Raw genomic sequence first — 12,051 nt, 5'->3', positions numbered from 1 at the left:
ACGACTAATCACTACTATATTAACACTATGTAATAATACTATAATATAATCATATCTTCCAATCAGCTACCAAAGGGCTCTCCTTATGAAATCACGTAATTCTAATGAAGTGATGTGGGAAATGCGAGAACTTGAGCTGCCTGCCCCTAGCAAATTAAGGCCTATAGGCCAGCTGGTACCAATACGGCTCTTTAAACTCACTCCCGCTCCCTTCTGCACATCACATAAATATAACTGAATCAACCCTGTATCCATTGTCATTTTCATGCTCTAGTATACGGATTAAACATCATAAGTTTTCACAGCTAGCGATGCTAGGCATTTGATAGAAGGCACGTCAGTGGAAAATCTATATTGTGAGATGCGATAATGAATTCGATAGAAAAGGTTTTACAGGTTTTGTCCCCATGAAACAGGTTTATTTCTTTTAGCTTAAACTAGGTGAAAATACGTAAATTACATGTGAAGAGTTTTAAGGCCTTATAACGTTAAAATACATGCAAAGCCACTACACGGCAAGGCTCAATATTGTATGCAAAGGCTTTTAATACTTAGTCGACAATAATTGGCACACTGTTTGCTTAAAATTTTGGAGCAAATTCGCTGTAGAAAATATTTTGGTAAATGATACAGCTCAACTCAAAACAGTGATAACAAATTTTGTAAAATGTGTTTAGGCTTATGTTCAAAGAAGAAGTTCTTACCTTTCGACTAGAAGAGGATAGTAGGCTTCCTCAGGGATATTTTCAAGCCGCTTGATAAGACTGTCAAAGGATACTGAGACCACAGATCTGTCAAAAAGCTTATAGTCATCCCTTTCACTTCCAAATGACTGACCTTCCACGATACAGAGCCTAAATTAAAAAAAAACATAGTAATTATACAATAAAAACTTAGATAGATAGATACTTATGAGACAACTGCTAAAACCTCTGACACACACTATTCAAAAAGACAGCTTGCAAGAGCAATCTGATCTTTAAGCGCTGCAAATAAGGTGTAAATTTTCGACTTCTACGCTGCTCTACTTTTACCGGTAACTTCATCGTAGAATGTTATAGATCTAGAAAAAAAAATATTTTGCTATAGCAGAAAATAGTATAAAAATTCGTTGATGAATTAATCAAAAAGAAAGTCAGACTTTTTAACCACCATTGTGTTTTAAGATGCGCTTTTGACTGGATCCTAAAGTAAATTACTTCCTACAGTATTAATACCAGCATATGCCAGATATAGTAGCCAGATGGGAAAGTACAAAATCAGAAGATTATACAGGTTCATACCTTTACACTGCGTGACAGGCGGTTTCCTGTTGTAAATAATTGGCGCTAGTATTTCGAAGATAGACAGATCATGAAAATAAATGTAAAAAGGATTCAAATATTTAAATCCTTGGAACACCTGAAATACCTCTTTTTTTTGCTTCGGGATCATGATATTATGTTGTTTGATTGTCTATGAATTATTTATGTTATTTTTCTTTCTCGGTACACGGTTTCACCTTTCTGCTCATTTTAGATTAACTCATTGTTTTTTTTTTGTTTTTTTCTCTTCTATTTTTTGTTCTTCTTTGTTAGTAACACACCCTCGTAAGCAACGCTTTTGGTGTGCTACCGATTGATTTTGTCTGTGTTATTTCTTTTGGTTAATAAATTAATACTACTACTAATACTAATACTACCTGATTCGTAGACGCAAATCTAAGTAATTTTCAATCCTAAACATTTGATTGGGTATGGATTTTTTTTTTGTTTTTATTTTTTTTTTACGAAAAATTCTGTTATGAACTGGGAAATACGGAACAAAATTTTATATATTTTGACTTCCCAAAATAATCTGATTGTATAATTTTTACTGATTTGTTTATAGTTAAACACAGAAGGACAGATTGCCTATGGCGGAAATGTAAAATATACAGGCCACGACCAATAAACGTCATCTAGACATCTAAATGCAACCTGAAACTGAATAACAGTATTTTAACTTGATGGTTTTTTTTTTCACAAATTCAACATCCAACGTCAAGCAAACATAATAACAATCCTGACCAGCCATTGTACAACCGCTTGATCTAAAACAATGAGCTTATGTTGAAACTAAATAAATAGCAAACAAACACAACTTAGAAACATTAGGGAAATTTTTCAATATATATATATATATATATATATATATATATATATATATATATATATATATATATATATATATATATATATATATATATATATATATATATATATATATATATATATATATATATATATATATATATATATATATATATATATATATATATATATTTGAACTTACATTAAAATGTGAAAATAAAAACGAAAAATGTTTTTAAAAAGCTTTTTAAAACAACCCTAGCATCCTTACTTTAACGAAGTTCAACCAGGACTGATAAATAGAATGATCTGAGAGAATAATTCATTGAAACAAAACTCAAACAAACTCAATAAAAATGATCTAATAATATGTTTTACTAAAGAAATTTATAATAGTATTGAACTTATTAAAAAAAGGCCTTTGAGGCAAGCTGCCGAAAAAGCAAGATTAGCTTTGAAAACTTGTATTTAATTATTTGGTTCTGTTTTGTTTGAACGAATTTATAACAAAACAGAATTTAATTAAATATATATATATATATATATATATATATATATATATATATATATATATATATATATATATATATATATATATATATATATATATATATATATATTATTTTCTTTTGTGTTTATTTATCAGAAACTCGCGCTCTAGAATTACTCAAAATAGGGTTAAAAAAAAACAAAACACTAAAGACATAATTTTTGTTTTAATGAAGCGCGATTTATTTGAGAAAAAACACATTGACGGTCTAAAATTGAAATGGATATCCATATTCTAAGTTATTCTGCGTTTTTGTTCAATTTCTAGCATTTTTCATATCATTTGCCTCTATTTTTGGCATAGATTACGTTTCATTACAATGGATACAACTAGTCCAAACAACCACCCCCTTAAGATGGTAGGTGTTATAGCGTCGTGCTTATTTTTTCTGTATGCCTTGAAACTCTGAGGACTACTGTTCAAATCTGCGCGTCATATGTTCTTTCTCAAAGGTCAAACCTGCGTGTTCTTTCTCAAAGAATAACAACCCTTGGGGCAAATGTAACTGAGAAACTTATATGGCTTTACGCTGCATGTACTGATAGTGGTTGATAGGAATAAAACAGTCTTTGAGAGAGCCCGATACTTGCTATATATTTAAATAGCGACAAAGACCACACTGCCTTTCCAAATCAAATAAACACAACTTAGAAACAATAGGGGAGTTTTTCAAGACAGTGGAATTCAATTCAGTGAATATTTCGGCCCGATGTCCAAGGACTGTCTTCAGCACAACACCAGCAATATATATATACATATATATATATATATATATATATATATATATATATATATATATATATATATATATATATATATATATATATATATAAATATTATATATATATATATATATATATATATATATATATATATATATATATATATATATATATATATATACATTAAAATATGAAAATTGATCTGAGTGAGTAGTACAAGTAACATGCAATATTTTTTCCACACAGAGCTGCTCACAACGATAAAATATTGCTTTTGTTTTGTACTCAAAACCCAAGTTCTTAACTAAAGGTAATAGGACAAATAAGTATTGGACAGATGTTTATTCGGGGGGGGGTATTTTTTTCAGGCGGAGGATTACAAAAAAGGATTAAGAACCCATCAAGAATATGATTTTATACATTTTTTATTTACATTTTTACGAGTCAGACGAACATTTTTGGGGGGATGGGGACAAACACCGTATCCCCCCGGATACGGCCTTGATTGGACAAATAAGTGTAGTTAGTTAGTTAGAATAAATAATCTAGGGCTGGGTGCGTATGCTACAGTGTTTTTTTTAGAGAACATTTGAAGGGAGAACCAAAATCATTAAAAAGTAAATAACCGTGCAAATTATGAAATTTTTGGCTGGGGACTAGTATCCTACCTCTTCCCCCGTCACTCCTTTGTACATACCTGGCACGGTAAAACTGCTTATTCTTAAGAAAAAAAAAGAATATGAATTTGAGAAAAAATATCCATGTTGTTAAAGCTAATTTCGGCTACATCGACAATGCATTTCCATTTCTGACAAAAAGTGACAAATAATCATGGGTTGCTGAAGAAGGTAAGAATATTTTAGCATTCCCATTTCAAAAAAAGGATAAAATCATCAAAAAGTAAAGACAGTACAAACTGACCAAGAGAAAGCCAACCCTTATTGATCTTAAGAAAAAGAGATACGAATCAGACATTGTGAGCTTACCTGGGAAGAGTACATATAGAAGGTTTTGACTTGGTAAGGCCTTTTTTCCTTAGCTCACTTTCAGGATCACCTCCGGCTAATCTCCATAGATGATACAGCTCAAAAAAATTCCTTTTTCTTACAGGGTGAACACGCTTTATGTTTTTTTGGCTCAGCGAGAGATTCTTGGCTCTAAAATCCGTACTTATAAAGAATTTTCGCCTTGGTGGAGCTCTTTCAACTTGAGCTTCGAATAAAGGGAGTTGCAAAAGCTCACATGTAGTTGGCCGTTCTTCTGGATTAATGATTAGGCAGGATTCAATCAATTTCGAAAGCTCTAGAGGCAACATCTGAAAAAGTAACCCAATTAAAAACTTCCATGGAAGTGCAAAAGTAGCCTACTACATATTTGAGAAACTTTCATGAAATGGGACAAATATTAAAACTCCTTGACATATTAAAACGCATAAATATTAATACTCCCTAATATCATTAAAATGTACAAACAAAAAGTTTAAAATATAAAATAGAACAAGACAAGATTCCTTTTAAGTACTAAATGAGGTACCCAGCATTATTTAAGAGCCAATCCAAATTACCCCCATAGGATACACCCAAGAACGAAATACAATTCGCACATTGCCTTATGTTTTGTACACCAAAATACAGGCCAAGCTAGAGAAGAGGCACAAAAACGGAGGTGGAGTTTTGATGACAAAAGCCATTTGGGCCATATGACTATGTTCATTAAGGACATATAACAGTTTATTTTACAAACAACAATATGGCTTGATTTTTTGAGAAAAAGAATATTACATTAAAACATAGAACCAGACAAACCAGTGGAATTTACTAGACACTGTGTAGGCAATTGATTGGGCTATTTTGTTGCCAAATTTAATTTTATTTAGTGCTAAAAATATTCCAGTCATAAGAAGAAAAGCACTAGCCTCCTGTGCCGCAAACACATTCATCGAAAGCATGGGGATTAGAGGGTAAACCCCCCCTTCATATTAATTTGACGGATCTGTCACGAAAAGCTGAGAATACAGCCCTAAAAATGCACTTCTGAGACTCCAGGCTCAGTCCAAAAAAGATTTCCTTCTTGCAACAGTAGGCGTTTAATAATACAATGGACCAACCGCATGATCGTCTGAAATACATCATATCTTTTCTATATAATAGAGGTTCAACTAGTTTTGGTTTTAAAATTTCAACCTCAGAATTTTTGCTCGATAACATTTTGATCCCAATAGGACTAAGATCTAGGTTTTGGAGCACAAAATGGCTCCAAGTTGCAATTTTCTATGGTGTGATCGGCTAAACTTCCGTTTGAATGAGCCATCTCTTGGTATTTTACTACCCCTGGTTTAGTAATACCCTTGGTCCTTTTTCCTGAAAGAAAAAGGAAATTTTTTTAAGTTGATGGGGTAATTTTCATCAAGGTGACCCTTCTGTCAATAGATATTTTCCCCTGTAATTTTTTTTATACTAAGAAAATTTTAAGAGCAATTATAATTTGACGAATTAATATGTCTGGAATTAACACGAACGGCAGGTTTTTTATGTATATACTGTGATAAGAATCATTCTTAAAGTTTTGATTACTGTTGGCACGAGTCTAAGAAATCTCATATACAGAAATTCACATCTGGAAGATTCACAAACGAAAATTCATACACATGAAATATCAAATATAGAAATATCATATACGGCATTTCATCGAAGAATATGGTATATGAAAAATCATACTTGGAGAAAAACCATACATGGAAAACTATTATCTATTTGTTCAATGTGGAACCTCTTATAAGCCTTAATAATTAAATAGCGTTAAGGTAGGGGAGACCAGCCATAACTGGGACACCTCTATAACTGGGACATTCACCTTTTTAGTGTCTAAATGGTACGTAAAAAATCTGAAAATACAACTGAAGAACCGGACCAATCATTTAATGACGAACGAATTTTCCAGAAAATAGCGGGTCAACAGGATTCACAGCAAAAATCTTATAGCGACAATGCTCAGTGTTTAAAAATGTCGTAGAGGAATGCGGAGCCTTACCCACCATGGAGTATTTTCGCTCGGCTGCAAAAAATTGGCACTTCTAACTGTAATTAAATATCATACCATTTAACTGAAGATTATGTTTTATGTTTTAATAAATTGTTTGGATATCCGTGTATAATTTTTCGTTAACTGCCCAATATCACTTTTGTCACACGTCGCTCGGTGCTAAAAGCTCGTTGTCACTAACTGTTTGATTTATGTGATTGTTTTCTTGTTTCTGCGATTTTCGCATTTTATTATAAATACTAAAACTATACCACATTCTTTTACAGCCCAAGAAACGACTTACCTTAAAACTTTCTTCAAACTCCAGTTCAATGGCGTAATGTCTAGCAGCAGACCTTTCTTTACTTCTCATTAATCGAATGACAAATTTAAGCATATATTCCAGACTGATATTTGGCCTTTTCCATAACCGCTTCTTACTAAGCAGTTCTAATAGAAGAATTCCAAAACTCCAGATATCATCAGAGAGTAGAAATTTTTTCTCACTCAATCCTTCTTCAGAATGCGAAGACCATGATCTTGGACGCCTTCCTCTGCAGCCTTGTAGTATTATCTCTGGGGCCATATAGCAGGGATTGCTAGGAGATTTAATAATCAGTTTAGGTAAAGAAGAAACACTTTACTCAATAAAAGATCCAAAAGGCTCAGCCAAAAAAGTAAAATGGTTTAGGCGACTGATCCAACCCACACAGTTAATACAACTTACTTTATTATAATGTTTACTTAGATTTATAGTAATCCGTAGAGCAGGAAACAAAGAGACAAAGACTGTAAATCTTTGTCTCTTTGTAAAAGAATGTTAACTAAACAGTATCCCCAACTTCCCTCCACACAATTCTGTTCAAGAAAAACTCCATGAAAATGTTTTGACTGGTTTCTGCACTTACAACAGTAGAGTAGTTTCCACTCCAGCAAATAACAACTCGTCGTAGCATACAGCTCACGGAGGCCAAAACATCTTAAATTTGAGTTCTGTGTTTTTGGTCGATAGTTTTTGGCGACATTTACCCAAAGGTTCACTACTTCTCAAGGAAGAAGGTCTTACGACAACAGTTCCACATTTATTTAAAATCCCATTTTGAGAGTAAAGAAAACTTTTTTCATTTTCTTACTTTTGCGTCTGTTCTTCAGAAATTTATGAAAATACGGAAAAGTCATGATGATTATGGTAAAGAGAATATTCATATTTAACAATGAAACATACTGAAGAAATTATTTAAAATTGAGGAATTTTTGATAAACGGAGCAATCTTATGAAAAAAGAAAAAACTATTCACACACCCTAAAAGCAAAATTGCACATAATGAAGCCTGTTGTCGCTCACCCCTTGGCAATCAACAGATTCTTCAAAATGCAAGCAAAGTCAACATATAACTAAAATGTACATAAGCATAAGAGATATGCTTATGACGTATCTCCATAAGGAGATACGTCGGTGTGTTTTATTATTGTTCAACTTCTAACCTATGACACTGTTAGATACACCCCTACCGTTTAGAGCCCGAAGGCACAAAACATACTGGTTTGAAGATACTATTTCAATTGGGCTCTGCTCTCCTTCAACCCCCCCCCCCCCTACTTCAAATAGATTTTTCCCTGATTATTGCTAGGCCATATATCGTCTTATATTTTCAGTATAATCTGTTGATGCATAATTTTTTGCCCCTACATGAAATTTTTGCCTTTATTTTACGTTTAATTTTTCAGCTGCTTTTAGTAACTAATTAACTAGTGAGACATATGCTTCATATTCATGAAAAAAGAACCACACAACGTAGCATCATTATTCATATTGATGTGCAATTAGAATGGTAAGGGCTAAAAACGCCAAAAAACCTCTAATTTTAAGCTTCAACTTTATAACGTTTTAAAGATTTCAGGTACAGATGTGTTATATGAAGATCATTTTCAGCTAATATGGATGACATATGCGACATTGCAATACGAGAAGCATTGGTAACCAATGAAAACTATTTTTTCTACGAAAATAAATGTCGCATATCTGTTACATGAAAACAAGAAAACTAAATTTGCCTACAGCAACAGGAAGGAATCTTTTCGAATCCTTTTTTTTTATTGATGATGTAAAAACTTCTAGAAGTATAGAGCCTCTGATGAGTAAAAAACAAGGGGAAAGTTTCTTGATTGAACAAAAAGAGTTAATTCGTTCGGTTTGGTCAATAGGATTGTCTGTTATGTCCCTATTTGCTGGCCTGCTTCCCTTTATACTACCAGCAGTTACACAGTTTGTAGCTATATTTTTTGGCTTTGCCACTTAATTCCTCTTGCTTGTTGCTGTCCCCTAATACGTGGATTCGTGGTATTTATAATCTTTGATAATTACAAAGTGAACATAACTTAGGAACAATAGGGGAATTTTTCCGAGACAGTGGAATAATAGGGAAAAATATCCCTGTTGTTCCTAAGTTGTGTTTGTTTAATATGGAAAGGTAGTGTGGTCTTCGTTGCTATTTAATTACAAAGTGGGACTCTAAACCCAAGAACTGAGGCCACTCAAAAGGAAAAAATACTCAAGCAACCACTGAAGTGAAACAAGAATCATTGCGAAGGAAATCGGGGAAAAATGTTCTAATAGCGCGTTATCTTACATTTTTTTTGCAGTGATGTAGAGGTTATCCTAAGTAAAGTGTAATAGATCAAAATATCAACAACAAGTGGTCTGATCAGAAATTTATTTTTAGTGGTGATTTTTTTACAGGATGACCCTTGAGTTTATTGAGAAGGAGATCAGGTAAAGAAGTTCTAGAAGCACGTTATCTTACTTTTTTTGCTATGATGTATATCCCTGAATTTATTGCAAAGGAAATCGGGCAAAGAGGTTCTAAAAGCACGTTATCTTACTTTTTTTTGCTATGATGTAGAGATTATCCTAAATAAAGTGTAATTGATCAATATATCAATAACCGGTGGTCTGATCAGAAATTTATTCTTAAGTGGTCATTTTTTACAGGATGACCCTTGAATTTATTGAGAAGGAAATCGGGCAGAGAGGTTCTAAAAGCACGTTATGTTACTCTTTTTTGCTATGATGTAGAGGTTATCCTAAATAAAGTGTAATAGATCAAAGTATCAACAACCGGTGGTCTGATCAGAAATTCATTCTTTAGTGGTCATTTTTTACAGGAGACCCTTGAATTTATTGAGAAGGAGATCAGGTAAAGAAGTTCTAAAAGCACACTATCTTACTTTTTTGGCCATGAGGTTCTAAAAGCACGTTATCTTACTTTTTTTTTGCTATGATGTAGAGGTTATCCTAAATAAAATGTAATAGATCAACATATCAACAACCGGTGGTCTTATCAAAAATTTATTCTTTAGTGGTTATTTTTTACAGGATGATCCTTGAATTTAGAAGGTGTTTACCTTCCTTCAAAAGAGGAGGAGGGGTTGGGGGTCTATATGTTTCAAATGACAAATATCCTGTCAAAATATGCTTATTCACAAAAAGAGGTAGTTTTGGACAATAAAAGTTCTTTGGCAGCTGCTTGACTTTTGACCCAGTGTTTAAATGGTTTCAATCTACCTCTTATATTCTGAAGAAGTTTTTTAAACTCTTAAAAACAATTTCTTTAAGGAATTAAGATACAGCCTTTGGTTTCCTTCAATTACCAACAGGTCATAGGGGGTATCCTTTACAGCATTGGTTACTTATTACCTCTTGTGCCGGGAGAAGTATCCTTCCAAAAAGACAAAACTTTTAATTATTTAAAACGATATCTAGAATGGTGTACTGATTCTTTTACCCACTTTTACAAACTTTGCTTTTGTTGATTGCCTATACTAGTTTACTCCAGGTTTCAAATGCTTGAAGTGATCAATAGAACGATTTTTCAATGTAGCACAATTCAATGCCTTAGAAGAGCTTTTCACTCAATGTTTGCAACTTTTTTTTTATTTCCCTGAAAGGAAGCTCCTAATCTTGTTACCGTCATTCATAAAAGGTAATAAACACCGCAAGACAAGTTTAATAGCCTGGTGTCACACTTATTTCGAGCAGTCTTTACACATTCCCTACCCAAAAGTAAAGTTTGGACATCTACTTTACACTTTACTGCTTCTAGACTTATTTACATAGTCATATTGCATTACTTTCACATAGGAAATTAACGTAAAATTAAACAGGAGGAAGATAAAATATCAATTTATTCGCCATCATATAAAGATTTTTGCATGGGGAAAGTCAAAATACGTTGTTTTTTCATGAAATTAGACATGGCACTTATAGCTTGACTCAAAATACCCCTCTTCCCTTCCAAAAATGGTCCAGAAGACATCCCCTAGAAACATTGAAAAACAATGGACAAAAATCCAGTAGTCTTGGTTTTCTGACAAAACAGTGGTATAAACATTGAGCATTACCTTTTTCAGGCTGGGATTCCCCTTCCCGCACCCCCGGGAGATCCTCTCGTTTCCACCTAAGGATTAGGCATGTTTGTACTTATAAGTACTCTTAATTTTTCACAAATGTAATAACAAATATATACCTAACAGGAAAAGATACCAATTCGCCAAATTCTGTCAGAGTAAAAAGTCCGTACTGCGACAACTTAACTTGGTCATCTTCGGTTATCAAAACATTGTCAACACTCAAATGGTTGTGGTGATATCCAGATTTATGTAAACAGTCTAATCCATTAAGAATAGAATAGGCGACTTTCTTAATTGAGCGGTTGATATCTTCTTTAGATATCTTCCAAACAGTGTTGTTATAATGCTCTTGCAAAATAATGATTTTATCTGAAATAAAGATTTTATCACAATTTGGAACTGATTCGATGGAACTATAATAAACTATATCACAAATGGATATTTCCGTAAATAGCTTTATAATAATAACTAGGTGTGACCTAAAGATTTTGTAAGACCAAAAATTGTATTATATGTTCTTGTTAAGAAAATGTTTTTTTTTTTACTTAGATTAAATTTTATCATTGACTATATATTGTGTATGGCTATGCTGTTTGACCTATGTGATTGTATGGATGAGTAGGGTTTAGGCCTCATTCAAGTGCTGGTCTATATTAATCACTAATTTAGGAAAACAGTCTTCCTTTTCTCCTTCTGTCTCTTTTTTTTTAATGTGTTTGTGCTGTTGCATTGGTGATTTCGCTTATATATATAGGACGTCTAGTTAAAAAAATTTATTTATATATATATATATATATATATATATATATATATATATATATATATATATATATATATATATATACATTTTTTTAATTAGACGTCCCTACCATATTGTTTGATAAAATTATCAAAGGCTAGTTAAGTACGGCACAGAACTGGGAACACCATATCGTGACAGTTTTTTTTGTTGCACACTTTAATGGTGAGGGAAGAGGGTTCAAATCCACTTGTGTTGTCCTAAAAGAAACTTTTGATGATAAGATTATTTAAGGTGACTGTAGCTTTGCGTGGTGCAAAAACAAAGGCACTAGAGAAACTTCTTTTTGCAAATCTTTATAGTGGCTCAAATAGATGCTTGGTATACACAAAGAAATAAGCTCAACGCTAGACAAAGAGGTAGAGTATTATTGTTTTTTAAGGGATCTGATACTCACGGTATAAATATATTGAATCATTTAGCTTTAATCGCTGACAA

The 12,051-nt window shown here is 32.6% G+C and overlaps 1 protein-coding gene across 3 annotated transcripts in view; it reads right to left on the bottom strand.

Annotated features, from left to right (window-relative positions):
- The window catches only part of LOC136036347 (TBC domain-containing protein kinase-like protein), a 59,018-nt gene that overhangs the window by 34,216 nt on the left and 12,751 nt on the right, over positions 1-12,051 (bottom strand). For all 3 annotated transcript variants that reach the window (XM_065718498.1, XM_065718497.1, XM_065718499.1), the window contains exons 3-6: positions 10,931-11,183; positions 6,709-7,003; positions 4,370-4,698; positions 705-854 (exon numbers count right to left, since the gene is read on the bottom strand). In XM_065718498.1, the coding sequence (XP_065574570.1) occupies positions 705-854; positions 4,370-4,698; positions 6,709-7,003; positions 10,931-11,183 (1,027 nt within the window). The remainder of the gene's footprint in view (positions 1-704; positions 855-4,369; positions 4,699-6,708; positions 7,004-10,930; positions 11,184-12,051) is intronic.

The sequence above is a fragment of the Artemia franciscana genome, chromosome 15 (assembly GCF_032884065.1).
Source record: "Artemia franciscana chromosome 15, ASM3288406v1, whole genome shotgun sequence".
Lineage (NCBI taxonomy): Eukaryota > Metazoa > Arthropoda > Branchiopoda > Anostraca > Artemiidae > Artemia > Artemia franciscana.
Note: the sequence above shows the minus strand (reverse complement) of the source record. Positions and strands in the feature narration are given on the sequence as shown.